The sequence below is a fragment of the Artibeus jamaicensis genome, unplaced genomic scaffold (genome assembly GCF_021234435.1).
Source record: "Artibeus jamaicensis isolate MK-2021 breed Jamaican fruit bat unplaced genomic scaffold, CSHL_Jam_final scaffold_625, whole genome shotgun sequence".
Lineage (NCBI taxonomy): Eukaryota > Metazoa > Chordata > Mammalia > Chiroptera > Phyllostomidae > Artibeus > Artibeus jamaicensis.
The window spans coordinates 5,127,462-5,145,427 of NW_026522051.1; the positions used below are offsets into that span (position 1 = coordinate 5,127,462).

Below are 17,966 nucleotides of genomic sequence, written 5' to 3' on the forward strand. Positions count from 1 at the left end.
GCCTGGAAAAGTATTGTAAGAATTGTTACTTTACTTTTTCATTTATGAAATTCTAAAAGCCAACAACTGTTTTAGATTATTTATAAAGCTACTTAATCCTTAAGATATAGTTTCAGATACCCAATTTTCATACCAAGTAGCTGAGCAACAAATGGCACATCTCCCAATCAACTCCACCCTCTGCAAACCTGCTTTCTTATGGTACAAACAGGACACCTGGGAAGCCGAGCTGCCTCAGCAGGTGGCTTCTCCCTGGTTCTCCTTCCCCCAAAGAAGCCCCACACAGCTGCTGCTGTAAACCTGAGAGCCAGACGCAACCTCTGAACTCCTGAGATGCTGACCTTTGAATCCACACACAAGAGTGGGAAAAGCCCAGAATCTGAGCCAGGGGACCAGGAGGTGTGGCTCTGAGCTTCCCCCCACCCCCAATTCCTTACGTGTAAAATAAGAAAAAACAGAGGCGGGCAGAGCCAGGTGCACTCTCCACCTTGCAACCCTGGTCAGACCATTGCATCACTATCACCACTGAACCCAGGCCTGCAGATGGCTCTGCTCTTCTGTCCTCACCAGCACCCATCACCTCCTGCCTCTCTGGGACCTGCTCACTCCCACTGGTTACCCTGCCCTTCACTTTGTACAGTCTGTGGGGCGTTCTTCCCACACCTCCCACCCACCCCTGGTCCTCACCAGCATGTAAGAGCCCAGAGACCTCTGCTTTGTTCCAGGGCAGTGCCCCGCCCACAGGAAGCATCCCTTTTATCCCCTTTTAACAACAAGCCAGCGAATTCGTGCCACAGAAAAACCCAGATCTTTATCTTAGGAAAACTAACGCAAAGGCAGGAATGAGGTGGCGCTCTCATTGGGACCGGAGCTCTCCAGGGAGGCTGCGCCTCTTCTCACTTTCTCTCAGTTTCTGAAGGGCTCACAGATGTCTTCCGCAGGCCAGTGGTGGCCCGGGGCAGTTCACCGAAAACAGAAATGTGACTGAAAAGACAGATCTCCAATCACGACAGCACAAACCCCAAAGAGCAGCTCCCAGGACAGGGGTTCCCAAACCCGAGAAGAGACGTCCGCTGCCCATCCTCGCCTGCCAAGGGCGCAGGCGCGATCAGATGAGCAGGAGGCCCTGTCTCTCCCTCCAAAGACCGGCGATGGAAGCAGGAAGCAGGGCTCCCTCGCCGGCCCAGGCTCCGCGCCAGGAGAGAGGCAGTAGCCTGTGCGGAGGCCCTGGTGACGAGACTTCGAGACGCGGTCCACAGCCCTGCCTCAGGTCCCTGCTGACTGCCATCGCCAGCTGGTGGTGGCCTCGAGGACTGAGCCATCTGGAACGCAGGTGCCCCATAAGCCACTGCAGGTGACACGCGGAGGAGCCAGAAGGGCTGCCCCGCCTCCACTGCAGGCGCTCTGTCTGGCGAAGGGAACGTCTGTTGTTTCGGGCCTTCAAATTCGGCCCGTCCCGTCCGTGACCCAGGAACCTGTAGGAAGGCGCGGCGCCGAGCGGCTCTGCGGCGCCCCCCGCCGAAGGGGGTTCTGAGTGCCGCGGACTCCGCAGGCCTGAGTTCACAGGTGCGCCTGGGGTCGTCGCTCCGCAGAAAACAGCGGCTCGTCAGCCGCGGACGCCCGGGCACCGCTTCCAGGCGCATGCGCAGTCGCGTCCCAGCGCCCGCACTTCTCCCAAGACTTTGCACTTCTCACGCGTGTTCCGCCTGTCACGGAGGCCTGGGCCCAACAGTCGTCCCGTCATCACCTTACGCGTCAGGGGCGGCAGGCGCCCACCCTTGCAAGGCGGCTAACTTCACAGCTGTCTACATGAGGTGCGGTGGGAGGCGGCCGCACACTCGAACACCGGAGCTGCGGCACGGCCTGCCCGCGTTGGGACCCTGCGGTGGGCCGTCGGAGCAGCGCATGCGCAGCTCCCAGCGGCTCGCACCCAGTTCCGGGAGGAACTACTTGCACTGCGTCCTCAGAGCAGCGGCCTCGGGAGGGTTTGATAAACAGCTTAGCGGAACCTGAAAACCACAGGGATGGCTGCCCACACGAACGCCTCCCGAAGAGAGCCACCGTACAGCCAACCTGGACGATTCTGGAACACACGTGTGAATAACAATTATGAATGGATATTCGTATTCTGGCTATTCTGGATATCTTCCCTTTTATTCATCGTTTCCTGTCTTACTTTCATGTACCTCTATTTTTAAATTCACACAAAAAAACGGGAAGGAAAGTGAAGGCGAGGGATGCGGCTTACTGAGAAACGTGAAGGGTAGGCGCAGGGCAGGCGGGCAGAGGCCGGGGCCCCTGGCGGCAGCTGCTTAGAGACCCGGGGGCGGGGACGGCGGGACCTCGGCCATGGACGTGCCGCGGACGCCAGTGCGCGCTGGACCCAGAAGCAAGACGCCCACGTGCACAGCACACACAGCTCTGGCCGGCACTGGCCAAAACGCACCTAGAAGAGCAAGTGTCGGATGCTGACTGAGACGACAGAACAGCTCGAAGCTGGGGACAAAGGCGGCGTCAATGAGGCGCTGTCCAGAGAGCGGAACAGTGTGTACTCGTTGCACACGTTTCTTCAGACATCAGAGTGATGCTCCGCTGGCTACCTTAACGCGAGGCCGGGCCTCCACTTCCGATCACAGGCACGACGCTCAAACGCTGAGCACGGAAAACGGGGGCTGAGCATCCATTTCAGCAACCCACCCCCGGGCCCACTTCCTGTTCACTAAGATGTGAGATCTCGAGAAAATACCTAAGGGCTCAGTGTGCACTCCCGCAGTTCTCTCTCCTGACCTAGTCTCTCAGTGACCCCCCTCACCAGACGGAAGCAGCAGGAGTTCCCGTATCTCCTTTTGTCTTTGATGGCGACATCCTAACTTCTGGAGGTAAAGGAAGTGAGCAGAGGTTTCTCTTCAACTGCCCTTGCCTTCGCCCTAACTACCCATCTGGGGAAGGGGTGGGGCAGGGCGCGAGGACACCAATGAGCCTCCTGTACACGACCCACCCGAAGACCAAGCAAACGACACCAACCAGCTCCGTACGTGACAGACCCTAGCCATTTTTTAAAGCAGATGAAACCTACGGAGGCTAAAAGGAAGGGGACCCAGTAATTTGCACAGAATGTGAACGAAGTGTACTCTGTGGGGAAGGGACTGCCAGGCATGGCCCCGGACTCGGCAGCACCAGGTGCTGAGACGTCTTGTATTTCTCCAGCTTGTATGTCACTTTGATAAATGTGGAGGGTACTGCTGGCCAAGAACTTGAATTAGATTTCATTTAAAAATCTGGCCACGCACTGCTGGCAGTTTGAATTCTAACGTTTGAGTTGTACAGGGACTTTTAACCTGCAGCCAGTCGTGACTTCACACAACGAGGCGTGCCAGGTGACCCGAAAAAAGAGCTGGAGCCAGACCTGGAGAGGGTCTCATCTCAGGGTTAGAGCAAGAGCTCTTCCTGTAAGATGACGGAGCTGACAGACTCAGAGGTGCTGGGAGAGATACTTCTCTTTCTAACCAGTTCCAGACTCCAGTCCAGCGCAGCGCCCCTGTGCTCGCCTTTCCCACAACGTCATCCCCTAAGAAAACGGCAGAGGAGCTGGCCCGGCTGGAGTGTGACTGCCCTTCCCCCCCAGTACGATGTCCCAACGATGGAGATTCTGATCTGGGGAGGGGCCGCACCTCAGCCAGAACAAACGAGGACAAGGCTCAGTCAGCCTCCCTCAATGCCACGCCTGAAGACCTGGCCTGTTTAGAACCTGCTGGGGACGCAGCGTCCTTGTTTGTGGGAAAGGAGAGCGATGGCAGTGACGTTCACACAGACAGGAGACACGTGGTGAAGGGATCCATGGAGGTCACCCCGCACAGGGTCACGCTGAGCTCCTGTTCTGTCCCAAATGGAGGTCCAGACATGGCCTCAGTTACACAGATAAACCTGTACATAGAGGCATCTGTCTAGAGAGCCGATGAAACTTCTCGTATGTGTTACCTTCTGATTTAATAGGTAAGTGCTCTAACAACTACCAAAAGGGCCAAAGTAAAGAAAGGAAAGGAAGGAAGCAAGCAGAAAGATAAAACCAGAGAAACAGTACTGCCTGCAGGCACACATTCTGTCTAAACAAGTGACTTCACCCGCCCACCAGATCCCACAGGCTGGCTCCTCAGTGACTCAAGCACAAGCAGGGCTGGGACTGTGAGAAGAACGTACACAGCAGCCCGGCCCGCTGTTCGAGAGGCAGGAGCCACCACTCCTTGTGGGTGGTTTCCTCACTCCTTGTATGAGGAGAGCTGTTAGCAGCTAATCCTGACCCCTACCAACACTCAACAGTCAACAAAGAACACAACACACTGATTAACAACACGGCAAGGAGTGTTCTGACTGACGTTTCTCCAGCTGGCTGTTCATGGTCCTGTTTTTTAAAAAAGGAAGTATTTTCATCACAACTTCCTGGTCAAACTGTATGTTGGTAACAGAACCTTTCCAAAGTTATTTCCCTCTCTTCCCTTACTTCCCTCTCTTCCCTTACTTCCCTCTCTTTTCTTCAATTCATTCAACCATCCTTCTCAGCCTCCTAAGACCTAAACCTCATCACCATTCGTGCTGTGTCTGATCCAGTTTCAACATAATAGGAGGAGAGGGCGTGGCAATGGCCAGAAGCACCCGCACCCACAGCACAGACGGTAGTAATAAGGAGACAGCATGGCCTCAAACTGTAGATGTCTTAGAAAATGAACAACCAGGAAACAACTCGACAATGTAGTCGGTCATAAGAGGCCCTTTCTGCTGCTTCCCACTTCCTACATCCACCACTCGGGTGGGGCAGGGACTTCTCTCCCACCTCCACGCTGCACCCTGGCTTGCATCACGCTGGCTGCGCTTCCCCTGGACATCCGTCTCCCCCTCCAGATGTCCCTCTCCTTGGCATCTTTCCTTCCTCTCCTGAGGTGCCCTCCCCGCCCTCGCAGCCCCTCTCAGTCTGCTGCTGCACACCATCCCACCAACACTCCCTAAGGAGCCTCGATGTCCAGCACGACCTGTGCTCCTGTGCCCCCTGGACCGGAGCAGCCACCCTCTCGGCTCTGCTCAACCTGGGTGCCAGGCGGCTGAGCGAGTCTGAGCAGTGTCTGCACCTGCTTCCCAGGTGCTTCAGCCCCCAGCTTCTGCGGAATCACTGTCCATCCGGCAAGCACTGCACGTCCACCGGTGTCAGCCTCACAAACTGGACAGTGTTTTACACCAGCGGCATTTCTAAGCCCCGCCCACGGGCACAGCTGTCTGTCGCTGGTGCTGTCGGCCAGGCTTCTGCACACCAGACCTGCGCCCGAGGCTCTTCTCCCTCTTCTGAAGGCTTCCACGCCTGTCCGGGGTTCAGGACACCCACTTGTCGCATGACCCTCTCCCTGGCCTTTTCCGGTGTTTCTCCCGGACAAAGTCGTGCTGTGCACGCCAGCCCCACGCCGCGCACCCAGAGGTGCAGGTGTGTGCTTCCCGCGTGTAGATGTGCTCTGAGCACCAGGTTACAGTCTCCGCCCACCCCGTGTGTTCCACCTCCTTGTCGCTCTGTGTCACATTCTGTGTGATTTCTCCAGATCCACCTACCCACTCACTGCATCTTTCTGCAAACCTGCCTGTTTCGTTCTTTTAACCTAGGCATTGTTCTGCTAATTTTAACTATTAATAAGCACACATCCACATTTTTTTTTAGTGTCCTGATTGATTCTGAAAGTCTTTTACGTAATACATTTACTTCACACGTTGTCCCTGTTGGTTCAGGCGTCTGTGGCCTCCTGGAGTCTCTGTTGGGTTCTCCTCCCACTCTGGCCCGTGCCTCGTCTGTGGGCAACAGCCTGAGGCTCCTGTCCTGCCCTCGGCTCTCGGTGGCGGTGCTGTCAGGACCGTGGTGCACTGGCCTCCCTGCCAGGAACCTGTGGCACCAACGGCACAGGGCCACCCGGCCCCCGTGTCTGGCTTGGTTTGGGGGGGTCACAGCAGCGGCATGAGTTCAGCTCAGCCTACACAAGCCTTGACGGTGGATTTCCAAGGAAGACCTTCCCCTCATCTCCCCTCCACTCGAAGCTGATGTGAAGCAGGCACACAGGTACCCGCTCCCTGTGTGGTACAGCCCCTGTGTCTTTCTCTTCAGCAACCACATGTCTTTTTTTTGGAAGCCTCAGCTCCATTTGGGCAAGTGAGGGGAGCACCCCAGCCATCACTCCCTCCCTTGCTGCCAGACTCCAGACCAAAGGGACAGCACACAACTGCAGGATGAGCACCTGAGTGCCAGCTCAGCACCAGGCTCGTGACCCCGGCCTGTTCCTGGGCTGCTACAAGCCCTGCTTCTCTCCTCAGTTCGTCCATTAAATGAGGAGTCACAACCGGCTCCTGCCAGGCACTTCCCGGCGGCTGCCCTGCAGGGAGCTCTGTTGCACCTGCAGCCGCCAGGCTGCCAAACCAGAGTCCTCAGGGTTTTCTTGAACAAGGGTCAGAGGAAAAACACTTTCTGGTTTAATAGAGAAGGCAGTTTAGCGATCATTTTTAAAGAGAGACCTGAACTAAATTTTAGTTTTTTCAACGATAAAACAGAATTAAAATTAGAGTCCACTCCCAAGCAGCACAGGAGGGGGTCACTGCGTTGGAGTCCCTGTTCTTCCAGGCCACCCAGACAGGGCCTGGCCCTCATATCCTGTGCCAAAAACAGCTGGATGCCTTCTTTACCAGCCACCCATCCACAGGTCAGAAAAAATTAACCCTTTTATGTCTGGTTAGTTTATTTTCTTTCTCTGTGTGATAACGATTTGGTAACCCAAAACTCTTCAAACTAGCCAGTTTTGCTGCACATTACTTTGACAAAACTCTGCTTTCGATGTAAGACGCCTTTATATTTCATCCCCAAATGCCTCAGGACACGTTCCTTAAGGCACAGCCATGTTTGGCAAACTCATGGGTTATGTACTTTCTCACCTGGCGCCATGCCAATGAAAAACAAAAGTCTGATTCTACCTTGAGTGTCTGAAACAACACGGACAACTGCACATGGTAACGTGAACCAAGAGTTCAGGTTCCTAGATGTAAAACGCTTTGGAAGCCGCGGACTCCGGTTCGCTGTCTGGCCAGACTTAGTTTCCTGGACCTGAGACGAGCTCAGTTAGCACTCACAGCCTGTTTTCTTAAAGCCTGTACAGCCTTGCACCGAGTCAGCACATCGGGCTCGCCTACGGGGGCCATAGCTGTGGAAGGTGTGCAATCAGTATCTTCCAAGAGGCACCGACCGAGTCCAGCCGGGGGTCCCTGTTCCACTGGCTGCCTCCTGGCCCCAAGACAATGCCCAGCCTTGCAGTGGAGAGGCCGCCGGGGCGGGGTGGTCAAGAAGCACCCCGGGGCATGGGCCCACAGCCAGCAGGGTTCAGGGCAGGCTGCAGTTCTCGGTGTCGCAGTTGCTCTCGGGGCTGCAGCAGCTCGCTGCTCGTGCCTGTCTCCTCTGGAAGGAACCGTCCCAGCTGTGCAAGTCTCAGGGCTGGTCTCTCCCATTCCCTCCAACTTCTTGACCTGCTCAATGCTTCTTCATTCTTCCAGCTCCTCTTGTTGTTGCTTTTCCTCCATCTAAGCCTTTCAACGGGTTTTTAGATGTGAACACTGTCTAAGAGCCTCAGTGCTCCTTGGCCTTTGGTTCCTAAAGTCTCCACCCATCTCCTCTGGCTGTTCCTCAGGATTCAAGTATTTAAACGTCCCCTTCTTAACTCCCCTGCCTATATTGTCCATCTCAGGTTTTGAACACAAGCCTTGACTGACAAGGGGGACCCAGCCTCCCTTCCCCCCATGACAGACCAGGCCACCTGCTCACAGAGATGACCCACCCACTGCTTGCCCACCTGGCCTCCAAGGCGGTGAAGGCCACTGACTCACTGCACAGCTGTGAGTCCTTCCTCGTCTTTCAAACATCCACGGACTCGTGTGGGCCTCCAGACCCTGCAGGCCCACTGCCAGCGTGTGCACACTGAAGGTGATGGACAGAGCCTCTGGGAAGGCCCCTGGGAAGCCACTGGCTCCCGGTCGGCTCCCTCCTGGAACACGCCCACATCTTGGGGGACACTTGCCTCGTCCCTGCTCGTCCTGTGTGGTGGGTGTCCATTTGCAGTGTGGCTCCCTGCTCGGGCCTGGCAAACATGGACACCCTGAAGTGTCCCCTGTGTCTGAGCAGACTGGGGGGTGAGCCCCTCCTACAGCAGAGTGAGGAACACGGAACAGGCATTCAGGTGAAAAAGAGTGAGGGGTCCATGTGTGCTCTGTCACAGAACAGAATGAAAGGTTGAGACGTGCAGTCGGAGACCTCACAGCTGTGACGGACCACGCACAGGACACAGCGGAGCCCAGAGCCCAGCCTCAGGGTGGGGGACAGGAAGGAAGCATCTGTGACCAAGGGCACAGCCGGGCGAGGCACCTGCACAAGGCAGCCCCAGGAACAGCCGTGCGCTGAGCTTCCTGAAATCACAGGCACAAGAAGTAACATGGGAGGTCGGGAATGGTCGGTGCAAAGGCACACGCAGAGGCAAGTGAGCGGAGTGCAGAGCGGGCTCGGTGCCAGACACCAGACACGTGTGGGATGCAGGAAGCACTGGAGCAGCTCAGACCAAATGGGAGGACTTTTTGGTCAAGACTGCAAGTAACCTTTTAAAAGAGGAGCACGACCAGCTGAAACCACACAAGAAAACAACTCACTACTAAGTGGGGACATCAACTCATTCAGTCACATCACAAATATCTACAGAGTGACTCCCAGAAAGCAGAGAAAAATTCTGCAGGGGCAGAAACAAAGTAAACCGTGGAGTCAACAACATGCTGTTCTAGAAGGTGAAGGTGAAGGTGCTGTGGCGGAAAGGCAGAGCAGGTGACACGAGAGAAGGTGACCCAGATCATGGCCACACTGAGGACCTCGGGGAGCGAGCACCCCAGGTGGTGGGGACAGAAGCGTGCTCTCTGCTCAGCCCCACCCTTCCTCTATACCCCCGAAGCCCCGCCCTGCATGCACCCTGACTGGGCCACCGGCCCCGGGGGCAGCAACAGTAAGGCCCTTTGCCGCCTGGCCCCACCTGCACCCGCAGCCAGGTCTCCCCCATGCACGCTCCCACGAGCACGAGACACGCCGAATCTCTCACTCTTCTCTGGAAGTGCCAGGCCACATCATCACTGTGCCTTCCACGAGCCCGGTGTGTCCTCCCACACTGCGCACCAGGCAAATGCTGCCACATGTCGAGATCCAGCTTCCTTGGTGGGACTTCCCTCATCACTGCCCTTCAACCACAGTGTCCAGCACCTCCTGGTCTCACCTGGGAACCTGTGCATATGCACACACACCCTCACACCCTGTCCCTGCTGCAGTGACCCGCTGGCACACCAGACTGCGCATCCCCTGCACACGCCAGTCCTCCCAGGGTGTCACAGGTCCCCGAAGGCTTGGCCCTGGCCCGACCTGTCTGTGACCCCAGGTCCAGGGTGCTAACTGTGTTTGTGCTGCGTAGGCCACAGGGAGAGGGAACCAGGAAGCTGGTCTCGGGGTCCCTGAGCTCCAGTGCTCTAGGACTGCAGCCCGAGAGCAGGGCTGCCTGTGCTGTGAGGGGAAGACACCCGAACCACACCCCCTGGGCTGTTATGAACACGCAGACTCCTGACGCCCTCGCCAAACCCCCAGGATCAGCAACGGAGTCGCTGTCTGCCTGCTGACTTTGCAGCCGAGGAGGGAGCCAGCCCAGCACCTTCCTGTTGCTGATGCTCTGGCACCAAGCCCAGAGGCAGGGAACACTGTCCCTGTGACAGCCCCTGGAAGGTAAGGGACCTGCCCAAGAAAGGCAGGGTCACCCAGTGGAGGAGGAGCCAGGATTTGAACTCAGGCAGTCCAAGTTCAAGGCCCAGATCTTAGTCATTTTTCTGCTTCACCAGTGACCTGTCTGACAACTTGTGCTTCCTTCATGGAAACATGTGAACTGGCTGCCAGACCTGGGCAGACACGGGGACGGGGCCAGTCTTTCCCCAGCCTGGTCCCTCTCCGTCCTTCTCTAGCTTAGGACGGGAGCTGAAACAGCCCTCCCAGGGCGTTCCTTCCGAGCTGGCACCGGATGAGCCGCTCCACACTCACCTGAAGGGCCCGCAGTTCAGGAGCACGAGGGCCAGCAGCACCATCACGCAGATGGCTCTGCGCTTCGGACTGGGCACTTTCAGCCTCTGGTTCTACAAAGGAGCCATGAAACACAATCAGACTACACGCCAGCCCCCCAAAAGCCACCTCCAGGGGAGGGTGCTTGGCCTTACCAGTGCCGTGAGTGCTCAAGCAATAAGCAAAACTCAAAGGCCAGCCAATGCCACTTTCAGACCCCAGAGCAGAGCCTTCCCACTCCCTCCACTAGACACCCAACAAGTTGACATCCCGAGACGTTCCAGCAGCCTGTCCTATCTCCTCAGCCGCTGGGGTCAGTGACACGGGGCTGTTCCTATGGGCAGGTGGGCGCAGGGTGATGGGACAGGAAGAAGCCCGCCCTCCTGGAGAGGCAGAGGCCCCACTGGGTCCAGGGCAGCTCCTCGGGTCCCGAGAGCACCCTGCCGCACGGGCAGAACAGACGTTCACCAGCCTGGGAGCAGCACAGCACAGTGCAAACCCCAGAACTGCGCTCAGGTGGGGCCAGGACAGATGGACACTTCCATCTGTACTGTTTTCCTTCCTAAGAGGGAAGCCTGGGCGGGACTGCTGAGCCTCGGGAACGCAGGAGAGGAGGCGACCTGGGGCTGCGATCAGAGATGGTAGGAAGTCCCCCGCCAGGGCTCTGCGCTCCAGCAGACATTCAGGTCTCCCCGGGCCCCTCCTCACTCTGTTAGTCTACACAGCTTCTTCTGAAAGGCACCTCTCCCCGCTGACTTCTCAGAAAGAAGGGCGACCGCCCCCAGCCCCTTCCCACCAGCACCCACCTCCAGCACCACCTGGTCCAGCTGCCGCTTCAGCGACCCGTTCTCCTGCCTCAGCTTCTCGTTCTCGGACAGGGCGGCCCTGAGCCGGGCCTCCAGCCCCAGCATGTACTCCTTCTTCTTCTTGCGGGACTGGCAGGCCGACTCCCGGTTCTTGATCATCCGCTGCTGCCTCCGGAGCACAGCAATCTAGGGGAGTGACGACGGGTCAGAAGGTCCCGATTCCAGAATCCGGCCAGATAAGAAGAGACCATTTGTACAGTTGTTTTTAAAGAATTATTCAAAACATGTTACTGGTTGTTTCAAAGTAGGTTTTTAAAACTCCTACTCCAAGGGGAGTGACAGGACGAAGTGAGGCTTTCTGAGGCCTAACGCGGCACGGCCTCTGCTCTCCTGGCTGCTGGAGCCTCCTCCGACCTCCTGCTAGAAACTCCCAGAAGCGCCAGGTAGCACCTGTACTTCACACAGACCTGCAGTCTGTGGCTCAGGCCCTGCAAGGACCATTTCCCGGAGCCACACACACCCAGCCGCTGCCAGGCTGACACCCTGGCCACCAGCACTGGAGACACGTCATGTGCCAGCCACACTCACCCCCTCCAAGCCCCCACCCCCCAAACCACCCAACACTACTTACTCCTTCACTGCCCACAATGTCCGCCACAGTGAAAACTCACTAAGCAAAATCTGTTGGGTCATGTCTTCCAAACTAAATTATGAAACCTGCTTGTTACATTAGCCTCATTTATTTGGGGAGGAAACAGGTAGCAAAATTAAGTCCATAAGAAGCACTAAATAATATTTTGATCACTGTAAGTACAAAGGTGACTGAATTGCTAACTTCTACCTGTAACTACTTTAAAAAATAAGCAGTCTACTGTGAAGTGTTCAATAACTACTCTTAATGAGGCCAGTATATAAAGTTAAACATCTTAATATCGGTTTTTTAAAAAATAACAACCCGGCCCCCACGTGTTTCCTAGACACAGAGCCACCCCGGAGCCGGCCGGGCAACCTCAGCACCAACGTCGATGACCATTCATCAGGGCCCAGGGGAGGAGCCTCACACAAGGTGTCGGGAAAGGGCGCTTTTTCCATTTTTATTCTTTTTATCAGAAATGCTGTAAGAATGCTGACCTACGCAGTCACCTGCAAAAGTTCCCTGTGGAACAGCCACCCCACACTTCAACAACGCTGCACACATGCACACACATGCACACAAACCCATGTGCGTGCACCCACACGCGTGCAGCTGCACATATGTGGGCATGCTCGTGTGCCATGTGCACGCACACGGTCATGTACATGCCTGCACGCCTACACATATGCACACACATGTGCGTGCACAGCCAGCAAAAGCTGGGACAAATGGCTCCCCAAGGTCAAACTCTTCTCTGGACAAGGCCACTCCGTCCCTCTTCCTGTGACTCCCCGTGACCCTCCTGTGGTGAGAATGCCCATCACTGGCACTGACCGAGTGCCCGTGTGCACAGGGCACGGGACAGGACGCAGAGCAGAAGGCCCCAGTGGAAGAATGCACACCACGTGTTGGAGAAAAGGTGACCTTCCCTTCACAGCTAATTCATCCCTGGCGTCTGGGGAGGCTCCCAGGTGGCACACGACCGAACGCACTTTGAACAGGTGTTGGGGCCTCTATGGCCCATGGAAACACCTGCCACCCCACAGAGAGGAAGAACTGGCCAGAGCCACCCTGTGGAGGGCCGCTGTTCAAAGGACCAGAACTGAAGAAGGGTGACTGCAACAGGAGCAGTTGCCTACGGATGTACTTGTGCAGGAACAAGATAAGTAGCAAGTGAGTCAATGGAGGTGTGTTTACAAAGGGAAGGACTGCGAGAATCTTCAACACTCGTGGGGCCCGCACACGACAGACAACCACCCAGCAATCAAAGGAACCAGATGCTTTGTATGGGCTGACTTGGAAAGCGCTCTATGGAACATTCCAGGAGAAAAGTGCGGGCAGGACCGAGGCATGCTGGTTGCCACGTCTGGACGAAGGGTAGGAGGTAACGCTGTAAGTGCTTGTGCACTGAAGAGCTGCCCCGGGAAGGAAGCACGGCGCCAGCACCAGCAGACAGTGCCGCGGGGTTGCCTGGGCACATCGCTGAGGGTAGGTAGGCGGGGAGTGCTTGCAGGAAGAGTGACTGAAGACCAAAGAGAGGAGTATTTACTTATTAAGATATAAATTAGCATGTCTTTAAAAAAACAGTTCCTGTTTAACCTTATCAACGTGAAAACTGAAAAACACAGACCAAAGTGGCTACAATGTAAATCTAACCTGGACTTCCGCCAAGATGGAGGCATAGGTGGAAACACTTCGCGTCCTCCCACAACCAAACCTAAAAACAACAAAGTTTTAACAACAATAAATGCAACCAAACCACACAGAAAATCAACAATACGGAGTCCGAAAACTACGAAATGCTCAGCTAAACCGGTGAGAGGGGTGAAGCCAGCAGTGGAGCGGGTCAGGCAGGGAAGATCCCCGACCCGGGCAGTGCACAGGCAGCCGAGGGCGCAGATCCCAGGTGCAGGGTAGCTACGGGCGGACACAGGGAAGAGGCGCGGCTGGCTGTCTGCGGTTGGTCGAGCATTTGCGAGCAGATAAACCAGTGAAGAGGCGAACATTGAGACCACACGGCGCAGGGCTCGCACATTTGCGCTCAGATAAACAGGCAGGGGGCGAGCAGTGAGGACCGCCATTGCTCCCTCTCTGACCCCACCCCCACATACAGCATCACAAACTAGCGACCTGAGTAGGTCGCTACCCTAAACGCCTAAGGTGCTTCTCCTCATAGGTAACAGGCACAAACATATAAAAACATGGCTCAAGAAGAACTCAGAGCCCCAGAGCCAATAAATCTAAGCAGTGAAGAAATAGCCAGACTTTCGGATGCACAGTTCAAAACACTGGTGATCAGGATGCTCACAGAACTGGTTGATTTCAGTCACAAATTAGAGGAACATATGAAGGCTAAACTAATTGAAATGAAGGGAAATGCACAGGAAACCCATAGTAATGGAAAGAAAACTGGGACTCAAATCAAAGGGAGTAGACCAGAAGGAAGGAAAAATGCCCAAACAGAAAAGTATTAAGAAACAAGAATTCAAAAAAATGAGGAGAGGCTTAGGAACCTCCAGGACATCTTTAAACCCTCCAACATCCAAATTATAGGGGTACCAGAAGGGGAAGAGGAACAGCCACAAGTGGAAACCTTATTTGAACAAATAATAAAAGAGAATTTCCCCAATCTGGCAAAGGAAATAGACTTCCAGGTAATCCAGGAAGCTCAGAGACTCCCAAAGAAGTCAGACCCAAGAAGGAACACACCAAGGCACATCATCATTACATTAGCCAAGATTAAAATGAAGGAGAGAATCCTAGAAGCAGCAAGAGATAAGGGAACAGTCACCTACAAAGGAGTTCCCATCAGACTGTCAGCCGATTTCTCAAAAGAGACCTTACAGGCAAGAAGGGGCTGGAAAGAAGCATTCCAAGTCATGAAAACCAACCAAGATTGCTCTATCCAGCAAAGCTTTCATTTAGAATGGAAGGACATATAAAGTGCTTCTCAGATAAGATCAAATTCAAGGAGTTCATCATCACCAAGCCCTTATTATATGAAATGTTAAAGGGACTTACCTAAGAAAAAGATTAAAAAGATGAACAGTGAAAGGACAGCAAACTCACAGTTATCAACAACCACACCTAAAAAAAAGCAAATTAAGAGGACAGCTAGATCAGGAGTGAACCATAGAAATGAAGATCACGTGGAGGGTTAGCAACAGGGGAGTGGGAGATGGAGAAGGGGGGGAGAAGGTACAGAAAATAAGTAGCATAGACGGTAGATAGAAAATAGATAGGGGGAGGGTAAGAATAGTAGGGGAAATACAGAATCTAAAGAACTTGAGACACATGTTCATGAACTAAAGAGGGGGAATGGTGAAGGAGGGGTGTGCAGGGTGGAGGGGAACAGAGGGGGGGAAATAGAACAAATGTAATGGCATAATCAATAAAATAAAAAATATATTTAAATAATAATAATAAATCTAACCCAATGCGCTGTATCAGGGAAGACATCTCCTATAAGCCTCCCTTCCCAAAGTTACTGTAACTGCAAATGAAACAAGTTGCCAGAATTTTTATTCAAGATAAATCTTTAGAAGCCCCTAGCCTTCGCCTAAAGGGAGACTGAAAATATTTTAACAAAACATGTTTTTCTTTTACTTACAAAGAGTCCCCGAGTCACAACAAAGCCAAAAAGTGGTCAGCACAGAAGTAACGTTTTCCTGAAACCCGATGCTTTCCAGATCTCCAAGCCCTTCCCGTTGCATTTGCCGCGGTGGATCCCTCCACTCTGCAGCCTGAAGAGGCAGCGTGGTGTCAAGTCCTTCTGTCGAAGCACTTCCTCACTGAGAAGTAGCACTCACTACGATCTCCGATCTCTGGCAGCGCACACTCTGACCGAAGGGCCTCTCAGCTCTGGTTGTACTTTGTTTCTGAAACAGAACTCGGGCACTCTCCATTTTTCTCGGAACTTCTTCGCAGTGCTTGGTGCTGTGAGCAAATTATCTTACACCCGTATTTTCCCTGAAGGACACTCTTGTGGGTCCCTGGCGAGTCATGTTACTCCAGGTCTTCCTGGGCAAGTGAAGAACACAGGCCCTGGCCACTCAACCCAGGCCACTTCTCAGAGTCAGATTTCCAGTGAGAAGCCTCAAGAGATAAGGCGACGCCTGCTCTGGACCATGAGGAGCCTCAGCTACTGCTCCTGGAAAAGCAGCAGATTCCCAAGGCTCAGCACCCGGCACGATGCCCGTGTTCACAGCACTAATGTCCGTGAAGCCTTGAACCTCCCCGTGCAACACTGTCTCCTGGGCGAGAAAACAAAGCTCCCATCTGCTGCACCAAGGAGTCCCCTTCACATCATGTCCCACCGGCAGGCACCTCACTTCTCATGATGACTCTGGTGACCAGCATGGGAACTCCCGAGCGTGCGGGCAGAGGGGAAGGGTCAAAGCCACTGAGCAAAGAGTCAGAAAAAGGAGCAAGGTGGAAAAGGTCTGGAAGATGGGCTGAGAGAAGGCCCAGACCTCCCGGCAGCGCAGCCGTGATCCTGAACCCACAGCCCTCTGCGGGCGTTTGGCCACCTTCTCTCCACTGTTCTCACCTACTGATCTCCATGAGGAGTTCTTGCTCCACCTTGGCCCACTGTGGAAGGTGTGCAATATAATTCCACCACCTTTTCTCCTGGGCTTCTGTCCCAGTAACCAAAACCATGTGGCTTCATGACTGTAAGCCAGGGCTGTACTGTCTCATGTGTGGTGCAGGAGGGCACAGACGTTGGGCAGCAAGCCTGGGTCCCCGCGGGTGGGCAGCAGCACTCAGTGCCCCACGGGGCCACAGGAGCAGGCTCTCCGGCACAGGCACCTCAACCTTCGCTCAGACTGGGCGCAAGAGCTTCCACTCCAAGATGGGAAACAGGTTCACTTTTTCCATCAGGAGCAGAGCCAAATACAAACTGTATTTCTTGAAAGCTTGGGTAAGGTTTCTAGGTCTTAAACCGAACAGATCTACCAGCAAAGGCAGGAAGACTGAGTTTATCACTTGAACCACGCGGCCATCAGGCAGCTGCAGGCGACGGAAGGCACGCCAGACGTGCACTCTGGGTGCGGGGGCCGGGCACGGTGGCGGCCACCGGGGAGCAGCCACGGAGGGACAGGAGCCACGTCCACAGCACAAGACCTCACATCGCTGGAACGCTTTCTTTCTCTCATTCTTTTCTTCCCCGCTGAATTCCAACTTCTCACCACACTTGTTGTTTAAAAGCACAAGGAGCAAATCATGACAATTTTTTCTTTTGGCCATTTTGCATCAGGAATGGACACGAATCCGACCAACACACACCGGAAAGGCCAGCCCAGGGCCCCCAGCGAGGCGGTCCACGCTGCCCACCAGTCTGCAGCTGCTCCTGGAGCAGAGGCGCTCTGGGCTCCCACGGGGCTCAGCCGGCTGACAGGCCGGCTGAAGTCTCTTCACTTGAAACGAACATTAAGTCAAAACCTCAACTGGAAGACTCACACTGAAGAATCTGTCCCCCTCCCTCATGTGCCGGCCCAGGAAAAACAAGCACACCCACCTCAACGCAGGTTCCCGAGGACCCTTCCTCCGATCATCGCAGGTCCCTTGTACTGGACGCACTCACACGGAGCTTCCTTATACTACAGTCAACTCTGAACTCTGGACAGAACAATGCCAACCAGTAAACACCGATGAAAGGACGATCCTTGCCGGCTCTGCACTTGCTCCTCAGCCGTGTCCCGGCTCATTCCCCCACACTGACCTCACCAGTAAACCCTTCCCCAAGTTCACAGCCATCCTCACAGCACAAATCAGAGCAGACGTGGTCTTCACACCAGGAACCCACACAGGACAGCAGGTGAGCAGACCAACCAACTCCTCACCGACACGTGCAGAGGCAGCACCAGTCACGCTGGGAGGCCCGCTGCTCGAGGGTCAGTGTGAGGACCAGGCCCACAGTCTCAGGGTTCACAGGGACCTTCCCTGAACCGCCCACACCTGCTCCAGGAGTCCTGGGGGTGGCCCGGGCGGGGCGCCCACTCTGCACCTGGCAGCCCGCACTTCCTACACCACGGCCCAGCTGCCAGCGCTCACCCTCCGTTCGCCGAACCTCACACCTGACCGGCGCCCAGCCCTGCACCCTGCCCTGCGACGGGTCTCTGCACGGCCTCCCCACGCCCGCCGAGCTCCGCGGGACCCCCGCCCCCGCCGCTGCCCTAACTCTGTGAACGCAGACCAAGATCACATGAACATTTTTGATAACTGTCGAATACAGCTGATCTGTGGCTTTTACAGTTCGAATCAGTCATTACCTTTTATTTGCCTAAAATATTCCATAATAAGTATTTCAAATGTCCTAACACATCATAAAAAGATGACTTTGACCATTTCCTTCTGCTGGTTCTATTTGGGAATATCCAAGGGGGAA

General features: G+C 54.9%; 1 protein-coding gene across 2 annotated transcripts in view; it reads right to left on the reverse strand.

Moving 5' to 3' along the window:
- The window catches only part of ATF6 (activating transcription factor 6), a 92,620-nt gene that overhangs the window by 52,059 nt on the left and 22,595 nt on the right, over positions 1-17,966 (reverse strand). For both annotated transcript variants that reach the window (XM_037150217.2, XM_053659343.1), the window contains exons 9-10: positions 10,945-11,130; positions 10,121-10,212 (exon numbers count right to left, since the gene is read on the reverse strand). In XM_037150217.2, the coding sequence (XP_037006112.2) occupies positions 10,121-10,212; positions 10,945-11,130 (278 nt within the window). The remainder of the gene's footprint in view (positions 1-10,120; positions 10,213-10,944; positions 11,131-17,966) is intronic.